General features: G+C 39.7%; 1 protein-coding gene across 13 annotated transcripts in view; it reads left to right on the forward strand.

The window, feature by feature from the left end:
- The window catches only part of LOC111235220 (calcium-activated potassium channel subunit alpha-1), a 156,698-nt gene that overhangs the window by 76,826 nt on the left and 54,748 nt on the right, over nucleotides 1–25,124 (forward strand). For 6 of the 13 annotated variants that reach the window (XM_022763603.1, XM_022763596.1, XM_022763595.1 and 3 more), the window contains exons 6-19: nucleotides 2,183–2,258; nucleotides 2,852–2,927; nucleotides 3,953–4,123; nucleotides 5,738–5,829; nucleotides 11,379–11,489; nucleotides 11,624–11,729; nucleotides 12,146–12,228; nucleotides 12,316–12,385; nucleotides 13,500–13,655; nucleotides 14,182–14,291; nucleotides 14,479–14,547; nucleotides 18,901–18,987; nucleotides 19,084–19,160; nucleotides 20,713–20,721. In XM_022763603.1, the coding sequence (XP_022619324.1) occupies nucleotides 2,183–2,258; nucleotides 2,852–2,927; nucleotides 3,953–4,123; nucleotides 5,738–5,829; nucleotides 11,379–11,489; nucleotides 11,624–11,729; nucleotides 12,146–12,228; nucleotides 12,316–12,385; nucleotides 13,500–13,655; nucleotides 14,182–14,291; nucleotides 14,479–14,547; nucleotides 18,901–18,987; nucleotides 19,084–19,160; nucleotides 20,713–20,721 (1,293 nt within the window). Of the gene's footprint in view, nucleotides 1–2,182; nucleotides 2,259–2,851; nucleotides 2,928–3,952; nucleotides 4,124–5,737; nucleotides 5,830–11,378; nucleotides 11,490–11,623; nucleotides 11,730–12,145; nucleotides 12,229–12,315; nucleotides 12,386–13,499; nucleotides 13,656–14,181; nucleotides 14,292–14,478; nucleotides 14,548–15,977; nucleotides 15,990–18,900; nucleotides 18,988–19,083; nucleotides 19,161–20,712; nucleotides 20,722–24,572; nucleotides 24,747–25,124 lie in introns of all 13 variants that reach the window. The other 7 variants (XM_022763604.1, XM_022763607.1, XM_022763598.1 and 4 more) reach the window with 3 other exon arrangements.

Below are 25,124 nucleotides of genomic sequence, written 5' to 3' on the forward strand. Positions count from 1 at the left end.
AAAAATCGAAAAACATTTCCCAGTCCAAGACAATTACTAGTGAAGGAAGAACACTAGTCCTCCGCATATCACAATCTAAAAATATTTTGTTAGAAACAACTCAAAATTGTGTGTATGCTTTGCTTCTATTTCTATCACTTCTTTTCTCCTACTGAAGTTAGCATGCTAAGCAGCTAGCTCTGCTCTCATCACTTTCCTACAGCGAGTCACTGTAGCATCCAGTAGCGCTGCTCAGAGGTCGTATTATAACCTCTTGTATTGTAAAGGCAACGGTTGCTGAAGCTCTTGGAAAGTGACAATCAACACCACCTGCTCCCCTGCAAGAAACCATGTTGGGCGGCTGAGGAAACATACATACAGTATAGCCCCTTCAGCATATTGTACTTTGTGACTTTCCATGGCTGATTGTAACTACACAACTTACTGTACATGTTGTATTGGCATCAATTTACTGACAATGTGTGGGCAAACCGGTCTGACCTCAAAGCTGGGGTATGCTTTGAACAAAATAGTTTGTATGACGCGTCTAAAGACAAAAGTTGGTATACTTGTTCTGAATCTTACAGAAGTTTTTCCCAGTGTAACGGAGTTGTTTGAAATTGTCCTGTGGAAACAGGACACTCATTTTTAAGTCAGGATTATTTTTTTTGTTCTGCATGATTTTCATCTTTGATAATCCTTGGCAGGGTTCAGACTTTTTTTTTTAGAAAATAGGTTTAACACAGCTTTGTGTTGATGGGAACAAAGCTTCGGAAGGGTTAATAATAAAGCACTGGAAGGGGCATGAGAAAGGTAAATCTGTTTGGGTTGTCAGGATTAAAGGGAGTGTAACAAAAATGAAAAAAAAACCCCACCTATATTAGAGCTGACATTTTGCTCACAGAGACACAATCCCTTGCAAGACTGACATGATTTGATAAACAATACAGATCTGTCTGTCTGTCTGTTTATAGCTTGACTGTCTGCAGCGGTGACCAACGATTTAAAAGTATTTAGGTGTTTGCTGTACAAAGAACTTTAAAAGTTGGCATTTGCAGTATCAAGGAAGATTTGCTTTTTACAGAAAAGTGGAGTCTTGCTTCCTTTCTCACTTTTACTAGGAATTATCTGTTTTTTGCTTTTGGAATACTAGGCTCTAGATCTATTGGATCACAGATTTTAATTCCCATCTATCAGAAGAGAAAGGAACTCCTCGGACAGCAGTCAGTCTAAAACAATGATTCCTCCAAAGCTTCTCATGTACCGGCGCACACACAGTGATGCTAATTTGGAGACCCTCCGAGAGACATGGAGGCGAAAGAAGTCCTGTGGTGATCTTTTTCAGAATGGGTACAGGGTGAGGCAGGTCCATCATGGACAAGAGGAAAAGGAAAGGCAGACAGGACTTCACCATTCAGTGTGGTCCTGTTTACGGATCCTCTGCAACTGGGGTAAGGGCATTAGTATCAGCATATAGCATACACGTGCATTATAGGAGGTGTGCTCAGAAGTTGTTTAGTAAGAGGGATGGCCTAGTTAATCAAGCTATTGAAACTGACAATTTGACAGTCATAGTTGCTTGGTCTTGACACTTGTTTGGTGAAAAACATATGGCCACTGCCTTATATCTGTAGAGATCGTTCTCAGTAGGGATTCACATCACCTTTTGTCACACAAACTGACAACACATAGGCACAGACACAAGCACGCACACACACATTCCAACGGGATCAGGCGTGTTATGTAAAAAGACAATGAGGCAGGTGTCGCATTGTTCTATAATCCCTAGGCGAGCTGCTCTTGGATTCAGACTGAGGCTCATGTAAAGTAGGCCACATGATGTTCCTCCTAACTTGTTTGAATACATAAATAATTCCAACACATCATCTTGAGTTTTTTATGTATCATCTTTTTGTGTCTTACGAAATAAATTTTGCATTGAATGGTGCTGTGCTGTGTGAGTGCTGTAGAAAAACATTTGGACTGTACTGTTTCACTGAATTTCTCATACATGTTGTTTACACTCAGCTGCTGCTCTTCTGTTTCCCTGCTGCTGTTGTAAAGATATTTACACATAATTTATGGATACATGTACACATGAATATGAAGCTATCATGAGATTACCATCAGTTTTTCTGTATGTATTTGCCAATCTCTCTCTCTCTCTCTCTCTCTCTCTGTCTGTCTTATCTTTTTCTCACAGGTTTAAGATTCCTGAGAGCGCTAAGATTGATACAGTTCTCCGAAATCTTACAGTTTTTGAATATCTTGAAAACAAGGTAAGAATGAAGCTTTCCTCATTCACAGGAAACACGTCCACTTGCAATAGTCTCTTCACTACTACCCTCCCAATAGCTATGTCTAACAACGAGACTGGTTTGAACCCTGTCCAGAAAGTTCAAGTTTCATTGTCAGAAACAGTATGTAGCAGCAATCACTTACATTTTATAAGGTATCATAATGGTATTTTTAAATTAGGAATGGTGTGTTTTATGGTGTGCTATAAACTCACATTGTATGTAAACAGAACACTGTGCACACACAAGACTATGAGAGCAAAGGTTTAGCGAGTGCCCCTCCTTTAGTACCATCACATACTTCATTCGAAGTTGAATTCAAGCTTTCAGTCCCATTCTGTGTGTCACTGGGCTTTTTATGATCCTTTTCATCATTTTTATAGTAGTTATAGTATTTTCCCTATTTTCTTTTTATTGATATGCCCACAATCTATTTAAGTCCCATCTCAACAATCCTGACTGTAACCGTAAGACTCGGACCTGCCATTACTTTCATGAGCTCACAAATCTCAGTTTTTCTGTCATTGTGGTCTGGATGTCTTTGAGAGTTTCATGGTTGTTCCTCTTCTACCTAGCAATTCCATCAAGCTGGTGAACCTGTGTTCCATCTTCATAAGCACATGGCTCACAGCTGCTGGATTCATACATTTGGTGAGTGGACAGATGTGAAGGCCGGTGAAGGCCAAACTGACTGGTGCAATACAACTGTGACACCTGCTGCTTTTAATAGTGTAATTTGAATGAACTGAAGAATTAATTGGAGGGAGGGATACTATAATGACATTTTTATTTATCCCACACTTCCAAGAAGGGATGAACAACCCAACTTTTTATCTGATTTCAGTATCTGCCAATACCTAGTACTGATCCAATAACAGTGCTCTGTTATTCCCAAATTTAACACTTGAACTGATTGGAATCATTTTTTTCAATGTGACGTGATTGCTATGGCACTAAAACCGAGTTGACAGTTCACCATGACTGAATGTAACTGATGGCAGAAACACCAAACTGGATTTAATGTGGATCAGTTATGTTACAGCCAAGCTCGTTCTGCATGATGAAGGTTAGTGCTGCCCTTGCCAATGATTGGTGCATCCCAACAATTCATTAATGAATAAAAGGTGGGTAAATTGAACTCCTGAAACATCTTGTGAATTTATATCAAAGATTTATTCAATATAATTAATAATATGAAAGCACAGGGTGGGCATCCTGGTGACCCAGCACCAGTATAACAATTCCCAGTTCAAGCTTTGCCAGAAACCTTTATTATATGCCCCCTCTTTCCCCAGGTTACCTGCCATTATGTACTGTCAAACTCTCCAATAAAAAAAAATGTTATAAAGATAATTATTAATAAAATAAAAAAAAACTACTTTGATTACAATGTGCAGAGTGTCTTCAAATTTGTTTTAAGTACATATATTATACATTTTGTATTTGTAGCTCTGCTCAACAATTCATCAAGCATTGAACTGCTTTAACCACTAGATGGTAGCCTAACCTCAGTATGTAAATAATAGATGACTGAAATAGAGATGAATGCATGAGCACTTGTAGCTGGATTTAATCAAACTTGATGAAGTAGTTTCTTTATGCAAAACCCTGTTTACAAATTGGTGGTTGGAGTCAAGTGTAATTATCCTTCCCTCCCTCTCTGATTTCCATTTTAGGTGGAAAACTCAGGGGATCCTTGGGAAAACTTCCAAAATTCCCAGTCACTTTCCTACTGGGAATGTGTCTACTTGCTGATGGTGACTATGTCTACAGTGGGCTACGGGGATGTCTATGCAAAAACCACCTTGGGACGCCTGTTTATGGTCTTCTTCATCCTTGGTGGTTTGGTAAAATCAAGCTTTTTCTTTCTCCCTTACTCCCTTTATTCCCCTCCTAAAGTCCTGCCTGTTCCCATCTGTCGCTCAAATTGATAGAAGAAATGATAAATTAATTTAAATATTTTGATTTTATGTGTATTGTGTAATATTTTATCATAGTGCTATAAAATGTTAGAACTATGTTGCCTGTACCAGTACATATTATTTCTTTGTCATAGTGTAGTTGTATCCTTCTGTTTAGCCTACTGTATCTTGTCTACTGTAGTTACAGTACTATGTGCTCCTCTGTCACCTTCCCTTATGTGTCATTCCTGTATTTGTTTGATTAGAGTATAAGCCATTGTCTTATAATGTTGTTACTATTCTCTTAAAAGCAGTTGCGGTTTCAGGACACCCCTCCTCCCGTGTCTCTTCCCAAAATTCCAACAAACACAGGGGCAGAGAGATGAGGCTTAGGCCAGCCTGACTGTTACCATAGCAACAGCAGCCTCCCACTCCCTCCCTCTCACCTTCCTCTGATCTAGCGTCCTGTTGGGCTGCCACTAGTATAGTAACTTACACACAATCATGCATGGGTATACACACCTGTGAGCACTCTTACACACACATCCACACATACACAAACACATACCAAAGACCTTGCCTCCTCCATCTTCTCTTACAAAAAATGGAGGATCTAGCCAAATCACAGTTACTGTGTTCTGCATTTGGCCAGCTATCACTATGCACTGATGACCTGCAGCTGTGTGGATGTGTACCATGCTGTGGCCATGGTGATAGGTTGTGTGTTTTTCTCCGTGTTGAGAGCTCTGGAAGTCTTTAGGCTAGTACCTCAAGCTGCTTCCTATCAGCAGCAGTGGTTGAATAATGACTCCAGGCTGGAGATACTTTAAATCCAGGAATCATTTCAAACCCACGTCATTTCACATTATTCCTGGTAATGTATAGGTAAACTTTGCAAGCATGATTTAAGTGTGTATTTACAAGGGCAAGGGCATGTCTTTGTTTCTTATTGTAGATGTAAGCCTAGATGAGTAGTGTCAGTGAGCACCCCATTGTTAGATGGTAAACTTAAACACCACCCTCTCCTACGATAAATGGCTGTGAAACCTTGCAAAATGCATCCAGCTCATTTTCCAGCCCAACAAATGAGTCTTAATGTGTTTTGCAGCTGTGGACCATCAGGTGGGCCTATTCAAATCAACCTGCCACATCATCTGTGTTTGTTGGACAAAACATGGCACATAGGTTTTTATTCTATTCTCCCTCAACTTTTAGACCTTTGCTATCCATAAAGGTTTTGGGTGCTATCACAGACTGACTATTCATCAGCTGTGACAAAATTCTTGCCCACTCACTAAACCTGTTCCTGGACCTTTACCTTTAAAAACTGGGGCTATTTTTTTCTCAACAGCAAAAACAAGACTCTTTTTGGTATATGAAGATCTCTCTCATTCTTATGAAGTTCAGCAGACAATGAGAGAGCTTTTTTCCCTTCATTTCCAAAGTAATATTTTTCTCCCCTCAGAAATCTGGATTCACGCACCAGTTTCCCCACCACCCACTCTGCAGCGTAGTAGTCTCTTTTTTAGTCTCTTCTTCTGTCTTCTATCTTCTCCTTAGGCCATGTTTGCGAGCTACGTCCCTGAAATCATAGAGTTAATAGGAAACCGCAAGAAATATGGTGGTTCCTATAGTGCGGTTAATGGGAGAAAGTAAGTATTCCAGATGGTTCTGCTGTTTTTCTGTGTGCGGTAGAACCCTCTCTGCATGCCTTTTTCTTTTTTCTGTTCCATGCATGTAGGCCATGTTTGCTCGCTACGTGCCAGAAATTGCTGCTCTCATCCTTAATCGGAAGAAATACGGAGGGAGTTATAACTCGACACGAGGCAGAAAGTAAGTTGAAATCCAGACAAGGTGTGGTTGTGTGACTCAAGTGCACCCCTCCCCCCCTGAAGTTTTGTAGTTACTGGGGGTTAGTTAACTTGATTTTTTAGAACAGTAAAGTTACATTATAGCATCAAGTCACACTGCGTGACTGGAGACCTTGGCCATTAGGACACACATGTCCATGCCCCTTTACTCTCTCTTTCACTCTGTCTCTCTCTCTCTCTCTCTCTCTCTCTCTCGCTATCCTTCTCTTCTTCTTTCTCTCCCTCTTTCTATATCTGCCTCTATCTGTCCTTCACTAAGAGCTTTCCTGAAGTCATTTGTGTGCCGTTCATTTTCTTTCTTTGTCCTCCTTGAAACATCCTGTGTTGCGCTTTAATTTAATTTGGAAAATAGAGCTTTCATGACTACTACACTTTAGACTTGCAGTATACTAACCTGTGGTGCTTCTATCCAATACATCTGTGCTCAATGTCTTGTCCCATTACTGATTCTATTCAGATCCACTCTCTCATTAATACAGCCTTGCCTATAGGGATGATTTTAGGATCATAATCCATCAAAATGAAAGAAAATAGTCATGAAACCCCTACTATCCGCTTTTAGGATTTTTTTACACAAGAAAATAGAAAGATCTAAACATCTGCAAGTGCATTATTATTGGTGGTCTTTTCAAGCATCATCAATCTCAATGACCATTGCAGGATACAATTTCTTTTCTTGTTTCATTTTGCTTGAGTTTGTTTTGCATGATTTATGGATTTACTTTTCTTTAACTGCATCACTCTGGCATGCTCTCTATTATAACCTGCTGTCTTGCGGCTTTTTCATCATTTGTGAAACTCTATGAAAAAGCCATCTACCTGTTGTCTGTCACCGCTAGCCCATCGCATCATCAATGCTTGACATGACTCTGGCCCTGATCTTCAGTCAGCTCCCACACCCTGAATGCTGGATGCCTCACTCCCATTGGAGGCTCTCAATTGCTTTTGGCTTGCTTTGCCTGCTTGGACCTTGGTGCTCGCCTGGTTCTCGTCTTTGTGTGGTGGTGGAGTTTGTCTCCGGAGGCTCCTGTTATTTATGTTTATGTGTAATGGGCCTCTCACAGCAGAGGTTCCAGTGCACTGTGAAGTATGTGTGACACTGTGGTCATTTTACTGTTTGTACAAGATTACCACAGTACTTATTGTGCAGTATTGTTCTCCTCCCCTCATGGCTCAAACCTTACTGATATTCAGCACACAGATTCATTTTAATCCAAATGTGGTGTGTCCAGAACAGGGAGGGTCGACTCTTTCTTTTTCCTTCTTCCCTTTTCTTCTCATTTTCTTCCTGTGGCACTCAGCATCTACTGCTCTGCTGTCTTCTCTTTCTCGCTTTGTTTCTCTTTTCCAGTCTTACTTCCCTCGGTTTCAGCAGGGTGGATTCCAGGGAGTCAGCAGTAGAATGAGGCATTGGAAAAAAGCCTTTGTTCGATAATGTTTGCCTGTCATTGGGACAAGATTGATGAAATGCTATGTTTGGCCAGTGACCTCAGCCCAGACTCACAGATGGGTGTTGAGAGAAACCCTTGTCAAAACTGAGGATAGTTTCTCCCACACACTTCATTTTCTCCTTCCACAGCCCCCCTTCCATCTCTCGTTCTGTTTAGACATGTAGTGCGAATATATCGTAACAATCAGAGGATACCCACCAAACACACAGGCTTAGTGTGGCACAGGGCTCTTCGCATAATCATTTAGATATGTATGTGTTTGGTGTTTACATGGATAGGACCTGATACAGACAAAACAGGTTTGCCATGTGGGTTTAGGATTGACATCAGGGTTCAGTCCAATATCATTTAGCAGCTGTCAACAGAAACAAAAATCTATCAGGGAAATGAGATTAGGAGATTACAAGTATCCGACTGATTGCAGCGCTAACAAACAATGAGGTCATGATATATTGAGAGGTATTTTAAATGTAACCCTTATTTGATCTCCCTGTCTGGCTGCTGTCATTTGAAACAGGCCTTGAAGGTTATTTGGAAGTCACATTGGATCCATACTGAATTTCAGTCTCATGCTAGTGTTGCTTATAGTACTCTGTGCAGCGTTGCGTACACCCGTGAGCACAGTGACAGCTCTCAGCTTGTGTATGCTGATATAATAATGACAAGTGTTGCGTTCTGTTGGCGCCCACACTGCACTCGAGGCTCTGTGGTTTCCATTATGGCTCTATGGTTTCCATTAGCCCCAACTTCAACAGAAGGGTTGGCACGGAAACTGGCTTCAACCCTGGCTGAACTCTGACATACACCTTTGAAAGTCGTCTGTAAGGGCTAGCAACTTGAGGCGTGCAGACTCAGAGACTCCCACATTATCAGGCATGAACACACACAATCTCTTACATAATGGTAACATATACATCAGGCTGAGTTTACAAAGAATCTGTATATTATTGCACTGTAAAAGCAGTGCACTGTATACTATATGTGCACACAATTTTGTTTAGTTGCAATGACTACACATGGCATTGTTGATTCTCAACATTACAGGAGAAGCAATTTCACTTTTTGCCTCAAAATTCCCTGACAGATAATATAAAAAAGAGAAACCTAATCTATAAATGGAGACATTTGTACAATGATTCTTGCAGTAAATCCATCACTGACCTAAGGATTAGAGCAGTATTAAGTGAGTGACCTCTGTTGCTGATGTTTGAGCTCTTTTGTGTTTGTTCATTTTGTATTCTGTGCATCCCCAGTGACATCCTGGGATGTTCCCTGACTGCATGTTTTGTGTGCACGCTCTGTAATACCCCTTTGCATTTAATGTGATTGTGTGCCACACTTTTTTTTTTTAGTTTCTGGGTTGTCAGGTATTCCTGTATAAACTCTGTGTCCTTGAAATGCTTTATTTTTGGTTTTCCTTTTGAGTTCTTAGTTATTTCCACAACTTAAGCTGTATTGTACAATTAGGTTGACCAGAGGGGAGGTATTTTGTTCATGAAGCAATTATAAATGGTTGAATTGTCTATGATATCCTTTTCCTATATCCTATTTAACTAGCCAATGATCTCAGTATTGAATTTGATGCCACTATTGGCACATGGAAAGCTCAGCAGAGCCAGGCCAACTTCCTAAATACAGAGACTCTAATTAGTGGCTTGATCATGGGAGGAAAAAACGTTTGATACATAGGGAAGAACGTTTTCCTTTGCCGATAATATCGCCGATTCAGCGTGAAAGAGAGCACCACATTCGCTTCTGTGGGCGTGTGTGCACACATGTGTTTACCTGTGTACATGAATTTACAGATTCAGGTTTGTGCTTTTGTGTGTGTGTGTATCTGACATTCAACTGAATGTTGAGCCCACACAAGCCAAATAATATGCCTTATAAATCTGTATATTACTTATACCCTTGGAGAAGGGCATCTGGATGCTGAGAATAGGAAAACATGACTGATGTTTTTCATCTCATGAAATGAGAGACGTCTTATGCCAAATACTGCTGGCTGCCCACAGACTTCTCAGCTCATCAGCTTGTAAGACCACACGGCCCTTTGCTCAACTCTGGCCAACCATGCAATCACTGCTGCTCGTTAGATACTCTTAAAGGACAGAGGCGACATCTGTGAAGACCATTATGTCCTGCAACATCCACAAACTGCCATTCCCTCAATATGTCTGTCACATTACTTTGCCAAGTCCACTTCAGTTCAGCCCTACCCAGTCCATCTGGTACAGGATAGGAGAACGCACAGTGATCTGGACTATGGTTCTCATCTAACATGAATATCTCTGTTTCCTTTAAACCTGCCAAACTGAGTCAGATTTCAGTAATGTTCTATACAATTTTAGACGTCAACAGTGAAAGGCTAATGTGTTAGCCAGAGCTTCCTTCTTCTATATAACAGCATGATAATGGATTGAGGTAAACCTGTCATAACAAATTGAGTTTGATGATAAGAACTTGAACAGTGAATAAATATGACCACTGCCTTTTTTTAATTTTAGGAAAGAGTAACTTAATATCTATAGTGTTGAGTGCAAAGCTGTCCAGTACCCAGGCACTCAAAACTAAAGTGGTTCAATTGTCTCCTGGCACATCCTTGTAAGTAGTGGAGAAGGCCATTGTCATTACACAGATTGCCTTACAGGTCTCCATAGGGTAATTAGGGTGTCTGCCGAGTGTCCACACTAATCCATGTCAATATAAGGGCTGGATTCCACCAAGCATGTTTGGATTTCTCACTTAGGGGTTTTGGCAATATGACTTGGTGACATTTAACTTAAAGTCCGGAAGGGTAGTTCGGCTTACCACAGTGCAAATGAAGCGTATACTGCGGAGTGTCTTAAATCCGCTAGATTAGTGTGATTAAATTGCCTATCATAACCATGACAATTTAGTTGTATTTTCCAAGCGTTTTTAATAACAACAACAATACTACTTTATTTAAATATGACAGTGCTGCAGTGATATTAAAAGAGTAAGATAAAACCTACTGCGTATATTGAGCAAAAAGAATATTTCTCTCAGCTCTGGGACACTAAAACTTGACATTTACAGAAGCACCACAAGTTTTATTGTTGAGACAGTGAAGATTTTAATAAGACTTGGACAGTGACCATTCAAACTCACTGTGTCTTATTAAAATCTTATTAAAATGACCCTCATAGTTGATATAACTGTGAAGCTAACCTTTCAACTCGATCATTCTGGCCCACAGTGCAGGCAGAGGACAACCAGGGACACGCAACTTCAACCCAAAAATCCTTCTAATCTAACCGCGTACTTCCTTCGTGTTGTAATCAGCCCTGTGCACCCTCTGACAGCTCTCTCAGCTGTAATGCACTACCGAATCCCGCCAGGGACCCGTCAAATACTCCGAGGTCCTGTTTAGAGTTTGTGTCAACCACAGGCCTCCAAATCACTTTGAAAGTTTTAGTAATGTTCTGTATAAAAGCACAAGCATATTGATGTACATGTCTTTGTCAACATCCATTCAACTCACAAAGGGGTGGTTTGGCTGAAGGGGTAGTTTTTATATTGAGAACGGATGACAGTCCAACCACTGTGGGCTGTGTGATTATATCTTGGATTTTCTAAAGTGGTTCAGAGTTGAGTGTTTGATTGCACTTGTCGTGCAGAATTTAACCACTTTCATTACATGGGGGAAAATATTCACTTTTATGGTAAAAAAGATATAATTCAGTTACTTGTTTGCTTTGAAACAACATTTCTTGACATGTATATAGATTTTTTTTTCAGTCTATATTTAAGTTAGATTTTAGTGTGCTTTGGTTTGAGTGATTATCTTTGGGAGACATGCCAGTGTCTGGAGTGATTTATGTTGCCCACTCAAGATGATTTCTTCCCCCCTTCCAGGCATATTGTGGTCTGTGGTCATATTACCCTCGAAAGTGTCTCCAACTTCCTCAAAGACTTCCTACACAAGGACAGGGATGATGTCAATGTAGAAATTGTTTTTCTCCATAAGTAAGTTAACTTCTTCCTCCTCACCACATGTAGGTTAGCACTGAACACAATGCTTGAAACAATGCACAGTCAACCTGTATACATCAGGTATCCATACATGCGCCAACTCCTCTCCTCTTTTCTCTGTGTGCTAGTATTTCCCCTAATCTTGAGCTGGAAGCCTTGTTCAAACGCCATTTTACTCAAGTGGAGTTCTACCAGGGATCTGTTCTCAACCCTCACGATCTGGCCCGAGTGAAGGTACAGTCGGTGAAGTTGGTGACAGGACTCTTGGAGAAATGAACACATAAAATTATAGATTAAGTTTGACAGATTGAAGAGCAAAATTCCATTTAGTAAACCAGTAATTTTGAGGTTTTCCATTTTATTACTTTTATTATTATTTTTCACTTTTAGTGGGTATAGAGAGTAGAGCAAACTAGTGCAGGATGACAGTACATGGATATCCATCTCAGCTTTTATTTTTATTTCTTGACAAAAATGGATAGAGACAGAAGAGAGAAAAAAGGGAAAAGGCTGTGGCACATTCATGAATATTTTGACTAAATGTACTGACACTGGCCATGGTTAAATCTGCAAGTTTGTTTAATTTTATGAAAGGAGGACTGTGAATGAATAATGTTAATATATCTCTTTCTTTGGCCCTTTACACACAGATCGAGTCAGCAGATGCCTGTTTAATCCTTGCCAACAAATACTGTGCAGATCCAGATGCTGAAGATGCCTCCAACATCATGAGGTACTATATCATCTGGACTTTGAAATGAGTGACTAGATAAGGTGTTACATATTCAGTGTTCAATGTGTCTGCCTGTTTTTCCTCTAGGGTCATCTCAATCAAGAACTATCATCCCAAGATCAGAATAATCACACAGATGCTACAATATCATAACAAGGTAAAATACGCTTTGCTGTCCTGTGATATATAAGATTGCTTCGCCTCATCTTGACTGTTCTCTATCCTCCCTCACAAGGCAGAAAGTTAAATTACGGGATAAACCACAACCCTGCCCGTATAACAGCTGGGCTGTGCATTTCAGTAGTTGGTTTCATCATTGGTTATTTAACAGCAACATGTGTCATACGAGTGTCCACTCACTCCACAGCCCACACTCTCTGTTGACTCATGAAGGATGGATATAACCTTCGTTTTTTTAAGTCAGGAAAAAAAATAGATCAGCACAATACAACAGCAGCAGGGGTTCCCTTCACTTATGTGCAGTAGCTTTGTACACTTTTGAAAATAACACCCTTCAAATGTAGCATTTTTGTGTAATTATTACAGTCATCGATGTTTGGACTGGAGCACCTTTTGACACTATAAACGACCTATGTAGGGTTTCTATGTAAATACTTAACATGTCTAAGAGTTGGCTGATAAAACGTAAATGCACTAGCAGTGGTAAATTAATGATTTATTGTATTATCAATTTCATTCAGCAAATTCAAAATCACTAATAATTTAAAGGAAAAGCTCTTCATGGAATACATACACTTCATTCATACACTTTGTTTTAAGGATTATGTCCTGGGCTTTTTCCACAGTAACCCCCTTGTTCATTCATTCACTCCTCCCTATGTAATGGACACTCAATAGTTTTCTCAATAGTGAGCAGCAAATTGAGATAACAGCCCAATGCCGATTTTTACCATCGATAAAATGCAACTCATTGCATTGTGGGATTGTTTGCATTGGGAATTTGAAGGCACAATATTAGGGAATAAATAACCATTACCTTTACTAAGCCCCAACCCCAACCACAGAGGGGGGATTTAGGGAAAAATAATTTTAACAGGAGGGAAACACTACACACTGCTTTCCAGTCTTTGTGTTAAGCTAATCCGCTGCTTGCACAAGTTTGATATTTACTATCAATCTTCTCATTTAATGCTAACTCTCCGCTAAAAAAAGGGTGTAATTCTTTAAATGTTGAACTATTCCTTTAAAAGCTATTACTGACGTAGTTTTCTGTGTCTTGTGACCTCCTCTGTCTGTATCGTGTGATGAAGGCCCATCTGCTGAACATTCCAAGCTGGAACTGGAAGGAGGGTGACGATGCTATCTGCCTGGCGGAGCTGAAGGCAGGCTTCATTGCCCAGAGCTGTCTGGCTCAGGGCCTGTCCACAATGCTAGCCAACCTATTCTCCATGAGGTCCTTCATTGAGGTAACACAGAGGACAAGATTAACTTGCCTTGTCTCAGTCACTCCTTCTGAACAGACTGAAGTAATATGGATGAATGAATCCCCACATTGCATTTTTGTAAATGAAATGATTTATTCTGAGATTGAAGGTGAGGTGAACATAAATTGATACAGTAAGTTCTTTGCTGACAGACGGACTAGATCCATCAGACACAGCACATTCCCGGGGAAATTTTGACGTCTTTGTCCAGAGAAGGGCTTCTATTAGAGTGTTTTCAGTCCTGGCACATCATATTTTACTATGACATTTCATATGGAATCTGTTCAGTGTTTCTGTGGCTCAGAATTGAAGAGGTGCTTGCTTCTATCAAAGAACTGTTCTCATGTCATAAAGATGATGGATCAGCTTATAATGACCAGGCTGATGTTGTGCAGGGGAACATCTGCAGACCACATTGGACTGCTTGGATTGGAAGGGAAACAGTGTTGCTTTCTTCTTCCTTTTTTTAATCTTCACATGTGACATTTCCGTGCTTGTTTTTTGTCAGATTGAGGAGGACACATGGCAGAAGTATTACCTTGAAGGAGTGGCTAATGAGATGTACACAGAGTATTTGTCCAGTGCCTTTGTGGGCCTCTCCTTCCCCACTGTCTGTGAGTAAGTATCACTCTTTCCCCACTCAGCAAGCCCACTGTCAATGGTAGGTAGCTAACAATTCTGAAGTAAAGGAGAAAAAAAAGACAAAAGAGGGGCCGTGGGAATGTAAGAATGTGGATTTTTGTGTTTGAACAGCAGTTATCTGCTCATATACTGCTCTCCTCTAATGAGTGCTCATCTTTTACAGGCTGTGCTATGTGAAGCTGAAGCTGTTGCTTATTGCCATCGAATACAAGTCTGAGCAGAGAGAGAGCAGGTTTGTAGAGTGGATCTTTCTTCCATTGTTATCAGGTACAACTGTGGTAACATTGAACTACCGAGTGATTTACTTCTAATAAATATCTGATATTTTTCCCCCCAAGTCCTGTTTGCAGCTTTGATCACAGCTAATATTTGTATAACATTTGATGAGATTAATTTGGTGAACAATTGAATGCTGCACCATACCAATATGAGTTACGTTTTAAAGTGTATACGAAGGTTATTTTTTCCCCCTAAAACATTAAATAAACCATATGTTACATACAACAAATATAGAAAGCACACAGAATGCATATACCTCTGCCATGGCTACACAGTTATCTTATATTTCTGTTTTAATAATAGTATATATTCAGGAATGTTTTTTTTTTTATTTCCTGCAATTTATCATGCTGGGATTTGAGCAGAAAATGAGCAGAAAATCCTTATCACTTATTCTTTGGCCTCTTGTTCTAATTTTCCACAAAATTTGATTTGAAAATTTGACTGATTGAACTCATAAATGAAACTGAGAATACTGACTATGTGTCCTTGGTAGAGGTAACTACATATTCCCAAGGCTGAGACTTAACTAAACTTAACTTAAATTAACTTGCAGGTTTGCAAGAATAAATGTAAAAATCCAAAAAAACAGGTTAACAGGCGACTGCACTGGAACAACATAACATTCAGTTGTTTGTTTTGTTTGTTTTTTTTTGTCTCATTTCAGTTACACTGTGCTGAAACATTCACGCCTAAATAACCAATTTGCTGCACATTTGAGTTTCATGTCATGTGTTTCCTTAACTTACTTCTATTCTGTCCCTGTTCAGTCTGTATAATAATCACTAACTCTACATCAGTGTCAGTCTTATCACCAGTAACAACATGAAGTTCTACCTTTCAGTAATCTCAATTGCCAAATCCCACTCACCTTTTCCCTTTCACCTGTGTCAAATGTTTTTGCGTACTGGCAAGGTTGCATAGCAAATGATGGCCATTTTGATATGATATACTAATTTTTTCTTGAGGTCTTATTTCTTTTGAGCTTGTTAAGTTATTGAAAACAACTATACTTTAACACTATAATACTTTATTACTTTTTCATAATGATTTTGATGATGCAACAAAAGGATCATTTTCCATTTGGCCATTTTCTTTTGAAAATGTACTGCCAAATTTTCAGTGCCAGTTTATTTGATTATGCCCTTATTAAGATAAGCACAGTTAAAACTATATATTTTTTTAGTAAACAATAATTTTTAAGTGCAAGGACCTCAACATCGGGCAAGCATGACATACAGTGTGTGTACAGAGTTGTGCCACATGCTGCCATATAAGGCGTGCCTACGAAATTGGCCAAACAACATTAGTAACATCATATTCTCCTCTTCTTCTATGTTCATGATAACTGTTTGATTTGAGATTTTTTCTTGTTGTTTGCAGAAGCCGAAAGCGGTATGCCCTCTACCTTATCTTACTTCCAAAGTTCCACCCAATCTCCACCACTTTAAAGCTTCTGACTTTGGGAGTTTCCCTCAGGATATTTTTCCAAACACTATCGCACAGGCCTCTTTTTCGAACTCTTTTTTTATGGTGTCCCTTGTGCTTAATGCACTAACTTCTTTGCAGGCAGAGAGAGGATAGATAAATTGGACGTGTTTGTAGAAGTGCTGTTTCTTTGTCTTTGCTGTTGTCGGTGTACCAAGGCCAAACGCTCACCCTCTCCATATCTACCTCTTATTTGATCTTTTGATCATTTCAGTTTTGCCCTTTACCAGTCCTTTGCTTAGTTTATTTCTCTCACTTTCAGTTCTTTTTCAGTGTCACTCAGTTGTTACCCTACTGTATGTTAGCTTTGCCAAGCTAATTATTCCACTCATGGTGTTTTCAAATCATTGCTAGAACAGTACTTCATGGTTCTTTGACTCAGGATCAGTGAGGAGTTTATATACACATAACTTAGACCTCAGATGTGGTGTCGATAAGCACTGATAATCTGTTGTTCTACATTTTTGGATTTAATCTTGAAATAAACTGACTGATTATCTGCCATTGCTGTAGGCAGTAGCTGATATGATAGCATGTCTTTTTCTTCATGGTTTTAATACACCAGCAGCACCTTGCCAACCTTTGTTTTCTTTTCATCATTTCACACACTAGGAAAGGCATGGAGCTGTTGAATTTGGATAGCATTAAGTTTATCCAAACTGAAATTTAATAACCAAAGTCTACAATGTTCACAAGTGCCCCACATTTCACTTTTGCATCTCATCACCCTCTCATGTTCTCAGTGTTAAATGTATATCCATCTGTGCATGTGTGTGTGTGTGTGTGTGTGTGTTTGTGTGTGTGTGTGTGTGTGTGTGTGTGTGTGTGTGTGTGTGTGTGTGTGTGTGATTACCCTGAGAGGGAGAGGTTGTATGTGAAAGTGCGTTTGTGTGTGTGTGTGTGTGTGTGTCTCAGCCACTATGTACAGTCATGCTCGTGCGTCTCTCGAGTAGATGTTCTTAAGTGAGGTCACTTCCTGTCAGTTTGGTGTTTGAGAAACAATCCAACTGCACAGAAGTTACTGCAACCGTCTGCATCTACGTACCTGTCCCTATACCTGTACTGCAGTGGCTATGCCTTTCTGTTTGATTATTGTCCTCTTCATGCTGTTTGGTAACTGCATGCTATGACACTATCACATAAAGTGTTTGATGCTTGCCTTGTTGCTCACAATATGAGGTTTTGATGCTTTTTAAGTTTCTATTCACCAGTTTGCACCCGACTGAAGAAAAATGTCTTGGATAGATACACCTGTAAAATCTCAGATTTGGGCAGCAATGTTTGTGGAACTGTCTTGATTTGATCTATTTCTTTCATTTGTTTTTGACTAAAGAGCATGCCAGGTGTGATGCCTGTTTACTTCTCTGGGGGCCATTCAATCTGAGTGAATGTTAGATGCTATTTTACTTCTTGCAGTGTGGAAAGAAAAATCTGATCTGCATGACTGGTGCAATTTGATCACATCCCGATATGTATATGGATTCAATTGCTCCCTTAATATTTTTGTTTATTTTCTCCAGTGTAACCTTTTCCAGAGCCCAGAGGAAAGATGTAGTGTGATAGATGTTTTCTTGGATGTACGACTTCACTTCTGCCTGAGTGTACACAGTTAACATACTCTTTCAAAATTAAACGTCACAAATGTTTGTGTCAAGCTGGTGAGAAAGACGTCCTGTAGTTCTGTGATCCATGTGATGAATATTATTGTCGCAAATCCGCAAAAGTTTCAGTTTGAAATAGAGAAAATTGGAAAAATAAGAATTAAAATTTCATCAGCTTTCATCTGGGCTCATATTTTGAAGGAGTGTGACCCTTAAAGATGTCTGGGTTCAATGTTTTTATTTCTTAGTTCACACTCACATCATTGATGATTGTTGCCCACAGGTAACCATTAATGACCAGGGTGTGTGTGCGTGTGTGTGAGTGTATACAATATGTGTGTGTAGTGTCTACTCTTTGTCTCAGTCTAATTAATGGGGAATGATACAGCCAGTCGCTTACAGTGCTTAGGGCATTAAACTGAGTCTCACTCATAATAAAATTAGTTTGAGTAATACATCCTGTGATATTTATTTTTAGTGCAGCTGTTGTTCAGCAAGCCATAATACATTTTATTTTTTATTATATCTTATTAAGTCAATATTGACCTTGCATGACATGCATTCTAATTATTTTCACACTATAATTCAATGGAGCAGAGTCACTGCTGATTTTTAAGGGACTCCAGCAATTGTATTTGTCCTGGAGGGTTCCCATCGACTATAGTGAATCACTGAGCAGAATGAGCCAAGTGTTGATGAGGAAAAGAGCTGTTCATTCCCTTGCATCCCACTGTCAAATACTAACCGAGATAATGACACTTACTGTACATTCTCTGTACTACAGCCATGTCTCAGTGGCCATCATAACATTTGTTCTTGACTAGATGACTGTATTTGAGTGCTGAGGCTAAAACCACTTCATGGCCATGATTTTAATTCTTTCTGCCTTTGTCCCTTTACTTGTGCCTCTCTGCCCCCCTTCTCACCCTGGGGCAATCCAATACCATTCTGTAAAGAAAAGAATTAAAATTCAGTCATACTGTTGTACATTCTGTCCATCCGTGTGAGTATCACATCAGCAAACTGCCCAAAGTTAAGAGGAGCAGGTGTGTTTATGATGACACATAGGACACAACACAACAGAGCAAACCAAGCACTCGATTAAGGGCTTCAACACGCGTGTGTACCATTCCTCTTGATTAGCAATGTTGTGTGCATGAACTGAGTGTTGTCCAGACGTTAATGAGCATCATGTGTCTATTTCTCTGATTACTCAGCATCCTCATCAACCCGGGCAACCACGTCAAGATGCAGGAGGGAACACTGGGATTCTTTATCGCCAGTGATGCCAAAGAAGTGAAGAGGTAATCCAGCCATCCTGATCAACAAGCGGTCACGGGTTATGTAAAATGCACATGGATCATTGTAAGTGCTAAACATTGTTACTGTGTCACCTTTAGAGCTTTTTTCTACTGCAAAGCTTGTCATGATGACATCACAGACCCTAAGCGAATCAAGAAGTGTGGCTGCAAACGACGTGAGTAAAGCTGCGCCTTTATTTTGCCCCATCAACACCCCTCCGTCCCTGCCTCCCTCCTCCCCTTCCTGTCACTCCCACACCTACCTGTGGGTCTGTCTGTCTCATTATACTTAAGGCTTTACTAGTTTGTACACTAATGTTATACCTCTCATTGTGTCGTTGTTCTTCTGTACTGTGGCACTGTGTTTTTAAAGGTAATATACTGTTTGTTGTCACGCCATCATTCCCTTAGGAAAGTGTTTAATATGGTTCCCATTTGAACTTTCATAACATCCATTATAGTATGATCATCAGTCAGTATCTGATTTGTTTTTTTTCGCAGTTGAAATGTAGGTGTTGTCATCTATAAATGTGTTTTCTCTTTGGTTTAACCATTGGATCGCTACTTTATCTGAGCAAACACAGACTGTATAGTATTGACTGGAAATTTACAGTCATAAAATTTAGTGGTACAGTAGATAGACATAGTAGATACACAATAATTGATAATAGATTATGCTGATTGTAATAGTTGACAGCTATAAAGACTAACAAGAAAAAATCTATTGTAAGATAAGGTCAGATACTGTAAATCCTGATATCTCATTGAAGTTTGGAACACTTTAAAACATTGTTTACAATAATGCATAGACAGAAACTCTGTACTACTGCAGCATAAAACAGAATATTGAGATTTTTAGTTTATAGTTTTTCTGCACAAGGCCATGACCTTATATTTAAAATATTAGTGGAAAGGACTTACTGTTTTATATTGTTTTTACATATAAATGCTCTTGATGGGAGTATTTGAGAGTAATGAGCTCAGCCATGTGTTACCACGTTTCTTCAGGTCAAATGCTCCCATATTATGAATAGTCTAGCATAATCTAGACATAATGTGCTGTTAATTGTTAAATTCAAAACTGTTCACTATGGGCCAGTAAAATGCCCCATGAGCCGTTTTTTCCCTGTTTTTATGCAGACATAACATCACCATTAAGGCAGGAACAGCACTTGAATGTAACCTGACCTATGTGTAGTAGTCACTTGTCAGGAAATGTTAGCTACTGGATAAGTAATTCAGGTGAATATCCCATATTTCCACAAAAGGTCACAGACAATTACAGTAGCAGTGAAGTAGAGACAAAGCCTGGTTTTAAAAGAGATACCCACCATTTCCTTCCTTTGTCTGTGTCATCTCAATTATTCAGACATTTTTTGCTCTGCCAGCTCACTAGAATCAACAGGCTTTTCACACTCTAGTTTCATTTAGATAAACTGTTTACTTCTGTTTGCTTCCTTAATATTTTCATGTCTCAGACTCCGGTGATGGACGCAGCTTTATGTTTTATCCTATTACAGTAGTTTCCAACAAGAGAGTTGCATTTAGAAAGATGACAGTTCCATTACTGCAATGGAAGTCTGTCCTACAGTATGTTCTGTTCTATCATGTTTTGTTCTCTTTTGTTGTTTTTCCCATGTTTCTTTATGACCAGTGACACACTTTTGATGTATTTCCTCCCCTGCTGCCATTGGAAAACGCCACTTTATTTTAACTACTCACTGGTAGTGATTTATTGTGAGTAAAAAGAAAATGGGTGTCCTATTACCCAGGGTGCAGTGCAAGTGTTTTTTTTTCCTCTTCAGCAAATAGTATACTGTATCTATGTTGCATGTACCAGTGTAGCTTCTGCATCCCTCTCCTTGCCTTTCATTTCTACACTGTGCTCAGACCAGACCAAAACCAAAACAGCAGAAATCCCACTCACACCAGCGTCAGTCCTCCTCCTCATTGGCCCAGTCAGCTTCTGCTCTGACTAGTTGGAAATAATTAAATAGACTGTGACTTAATTAAATGTGGCCGATGAGCTCTCAATTTTTCCTCACTATTTGATCATCAAACCAAACTCATATTTGGCATTTGAAAGCCAATCTGCCAAAAGTCTTATGTCATTAGCCATGATTACCCTCCTCATAGCATCATGCTCCAAGAAAGTACAGAAGGAATGTCATAAAAATCTGAGATGTCATATAGTAATCATGGGTTTAGAAGAGCTAACACAAAGGGAAGAAAATGAACAAGAACCACTGAGATTTGAATTGATCTGCTTTCTGTCAAAGGAAGTTTTGTGTGTGGCTGTACTTTCAGAGAGCAGAAAATGTCCTTGTGGGAAGTTCTTCAAATCCTAACCAGCTAGGTTGCCAAAGCACAATCAAAACAATCTGGCCTCCCCTTTGCCCCAATTCTCTGTGATCTCAGCCCCTCTCTAAACTCTGGGTCCTCGCCCAGCTGGGGCTGAGGTTTCAGAGATCATCAGTTCCTTTCAGAATTTAAATGTCACCGTACCAGTCTTGTGCATATCAAATCTGGGTATTCCCCCCACCCTTTTTTTATTTTTTATTTGTTCCTTTTTTTTAACTCACTGCACTGGGTGAAAAGCCCACTAGTAATACAGTGTATTAATTGTCATGCCATTAGATTGCCACTAGATGGTGGTGCCCTGCCAGGGTCAATATGACTATTTAAATGGTGATGTCTGTAGAGGAAACTCAAATCCCCTGAAACCTGTTCAGCAACAATGCAAGGACTAAGTGTGTGTGTTTGTGTGCATCGGGAGAATAAATTTAATCAAATCCTGGGTTTGACAAGTTACTCATCCTGAGTTTCTTTCATCATTTCGAAGTCCTTAATGTTTTATGTCTGCAGGATCTGGTATAGTTGGGGTTTAGTGAGAGCTGTGTGTTCCATTCCAAGGGAAAAGTATTTGTCTTCTGCTCTCTTTTATAACTCTGCTGAAATAATCAACTGCACAGTGTGTTTGTTGAGCTAACAGTATCATTTTTCCTTGCACTCTTGCTGAATAAGGAAGCTTTAGGGGGATTTATCAGAACGGTGCTTTCTTTGGGACATCCTTTGCATTCAACATAGCGCCCTGATAGCTTCTGTTTGAGTATGTTGTGCCTTGTTGAATTATAGGAGATGGTGACTGATCAAACCCATGCAGACAGTTTATCAGGGCAGCCGTCATGTTGAATCTTCAATTAGGAATGCCCTGAAACGAACACCTTATAATCCTAGGCCAGAATCTGGGTATTTGTGAAGTCAGAAGTCAAAGACATTGTCTGTGTGTGTGTGTGTATGTGTGCGTACGTCTTTCTGTATGTTCTCCATCGCTCCCCTTCCATGTGTCAGTAATCCACACTGTAACATACATATACTGTGGTCCGAATGCCCAAGCAAAAACTCTGAAGTTAAAAAATGTCAGCATGAACTGAAAGCCTCGCTGCACTTGTCTGCCATGCCCTCAAAACTGTTTCATCACTGTGAACAGTTATATCTGTACCTCCCTTTGTTGCTGAGACCAAAACTACATTTTCTGCATGCTTATTATATGCTCATAAAGCACATGTGCATGCCACAGGATGCAACAGTCCCTGATGCCTTCATTCCATGGGTTATGATCTGCGTTTCCCATTCTTTCCTTGGCCAGAGGCAGAAACATATTACTTCATTCAGGACCTTATTTTCCAATGTGACTCAGAGTCAAAGATGCTGAAAGCATCTCTGTAAAGGTGCCAGACAATATTAGTCTGCTGTCTGTTTGCACCTTGGCAATGAGAGAATGGGGACCAGGGACTGTGACTGCCCAGAGTCACAGCAATCTAGAGGATGCTGCTCTGGGAACTTTCACTCCTACTTCCCTTGGGGTTTAAAGCTTCACACACACACGCACGCACGCACACACGCGCGCGCACACGCACGCATGCGCGCGCGCGCGCACACACACACACACACACACACACACACACACATATAGACAGTAAGCAGATGCTTTACAGTGTTTTGGCTGCTGGCTGGCTTGTAGTTCAACAGTATGTGCTTTCACATCCAAACAAGGGAACCTAGTCTCCAAATTGCCAGTTTTGTAAAGTGCAATAACTGAAAAGAAATATCAATGAAATAATTTGATACAACATCATCCTTGTAAATACAGTATATAGTAACAGTGATGATGCAGGCCCACTCTTTAGTAGTTGCAAACAAATGTTTTTGTGACCGGCAGTCCTTGAGCTCCCAGTGATTTAGATGTTACATGTGAGATTTGGCAAACAAACAGACAAACAATATATCACTTCCCTAGTATAAATCAAAAGCTGAAATGTAATTGCGAAATGCATTCTCCCATTAATTTATTCCAATGAAGATGAATTTTGAAATGCCAGAGGACAGACTTTAATTAGTTGACTTATTGTCAAGTTTTAGTCCCTGGTATTATTGTGCTGGAGACAATAAAACAACATGTTAGTACATGTAATGGCCCAAACAGTAACTGTTTAACCTCATTAATTGAAGATATATGGAGAATATAACTTGAAGAGTGAAAATCAGCATTGCTTGTGCTTCTCAACCTTTAAATGTGATAATCCAATGTATTAAATGACTGAAACTTAAACAGCAGGCACACATACAAGTCTGCAGGTTAGAAAACTGACTGAGTAATACAACTTGAGCTATTCTGAAGTTTGCTATGAGCATTAGCATTAGCGTATGTTACTGGGTATACCATACAAAGTGAGGCTGTATTCCTGAGTGTAGCCTGCTGAAGTGAGCAATGATGCATTTTAACACTATGTGCTAGTTCTTCTTTCAAAAGACAAATAGGCTCACTTTAAACACTAAGAACTTACAAATACACAACATATGAATTCTAGTCACACTGTTCATGCACATTCACACATTGGAGTGAAGCTTCCCTTGGGGAGTAGAGCAGTGAAACTGCAGGCCTGAATCTAGCATGAATTGGCCAGTCTAGCCAGTAGAATAGTGTGATGCCTTGGACAGAGCCGCTACAGCTGCATGATGGGATACAGGTACGTGATCCACTCCTTTAGCCAAATGGATAGAGGATGTACAAATGTATGAAACATTGTATGAGGTTTGCTGCTGAAAACATTGCTCATGCCTCTCTTCCCTGAATGCCTCCCTTCCTCTCCCCTTTCTCCCTACCCCTTTTTCCCACTGGTATAGTTTTGCCTTTTGACCTGTTACAGCCTTAGCACACAGCTTGACCTCTTGAGACTATGCCAACATGAATAAGAAATAAAACGCTGACATATTGTATGTCGTACTATTATTAATATTATAACCTTGATAACATGTACAAATTTTAGTGATGATTTCTCCAATAAGAAAATTACAAAAAAGAAAATCATTTGACAGTTTGGTGAAATAAATTGAATTTTAGGTTTAAATAAATCTCTGCGCTTCCACCGTGTTAATTTCATTTGGGGCTCAAGTCTGTGGGAGCAGGTGGCTAAGGCTTGCACTTTCTGATGAAGTTACCTTCCGACTTCCCCTGGATGAATATTTCTCCTTTTGCCATTAACCTGCTGATTTTCCTCTCCTCTCATCCCAAAACATGACTGTAGCCAAGATGTCCGTCTACAAACGAATGAAACTGGCATGTTGTTTTGATTGCGGCCGTTCAGAGCAAGACTGCTCTTGCATGTCAGGCAGTGTACATAGTAACATGGACACCCTTCAGAGGGCCTACCCACTTTCCTCTGTCTCTGTTCATGATTGCGCAACCACTTTACGTGCCTGTAAGTTACACCGCTCAACACATGCTGTTACATGTCTGTGGTGTGTGCTCCATGTGTATTGTACCATGCAGAGGTACCGTATGTGTATATGTGTGTCTGTGATGTTGTCTACGTGGTGTGATCTGTCTACTGTGACTCCGTAGCTGTGGCTTATGTGGATTTATTTATTATAATTTTATTTATGAACAATTTTTATTCAGTAATTTCTTTTTTTTGTTTCTTTCATTGTTATCTATCTATCTATCTATCTATCTATCTATCTATCTATCTATCTATCTATCTATCTATCTATCTATCTATGAATTTTCATCCCTTCTCATTTTTATTTGACTCTTGGTTTTATTTCATGAGTGTAATATGTGTGGTTGGTAAGTGGTG

Source organism: Seriola dumerili, unplaced genomic scaffold (genome assembly GCF_002260705.1).
Source record: "Seriola dumerili isolate Sdu_G_001 unplaced genomic scaffold, Sdu_1.0 BDQW01000478.1, whole genome shotgun sequence".
Taxonomy (NCBI): Eukaryota; Metazoa; Chordata; class Actinopteri; order Carangiformes; family Carangidae; genus Seriola; species Seriola dumerili.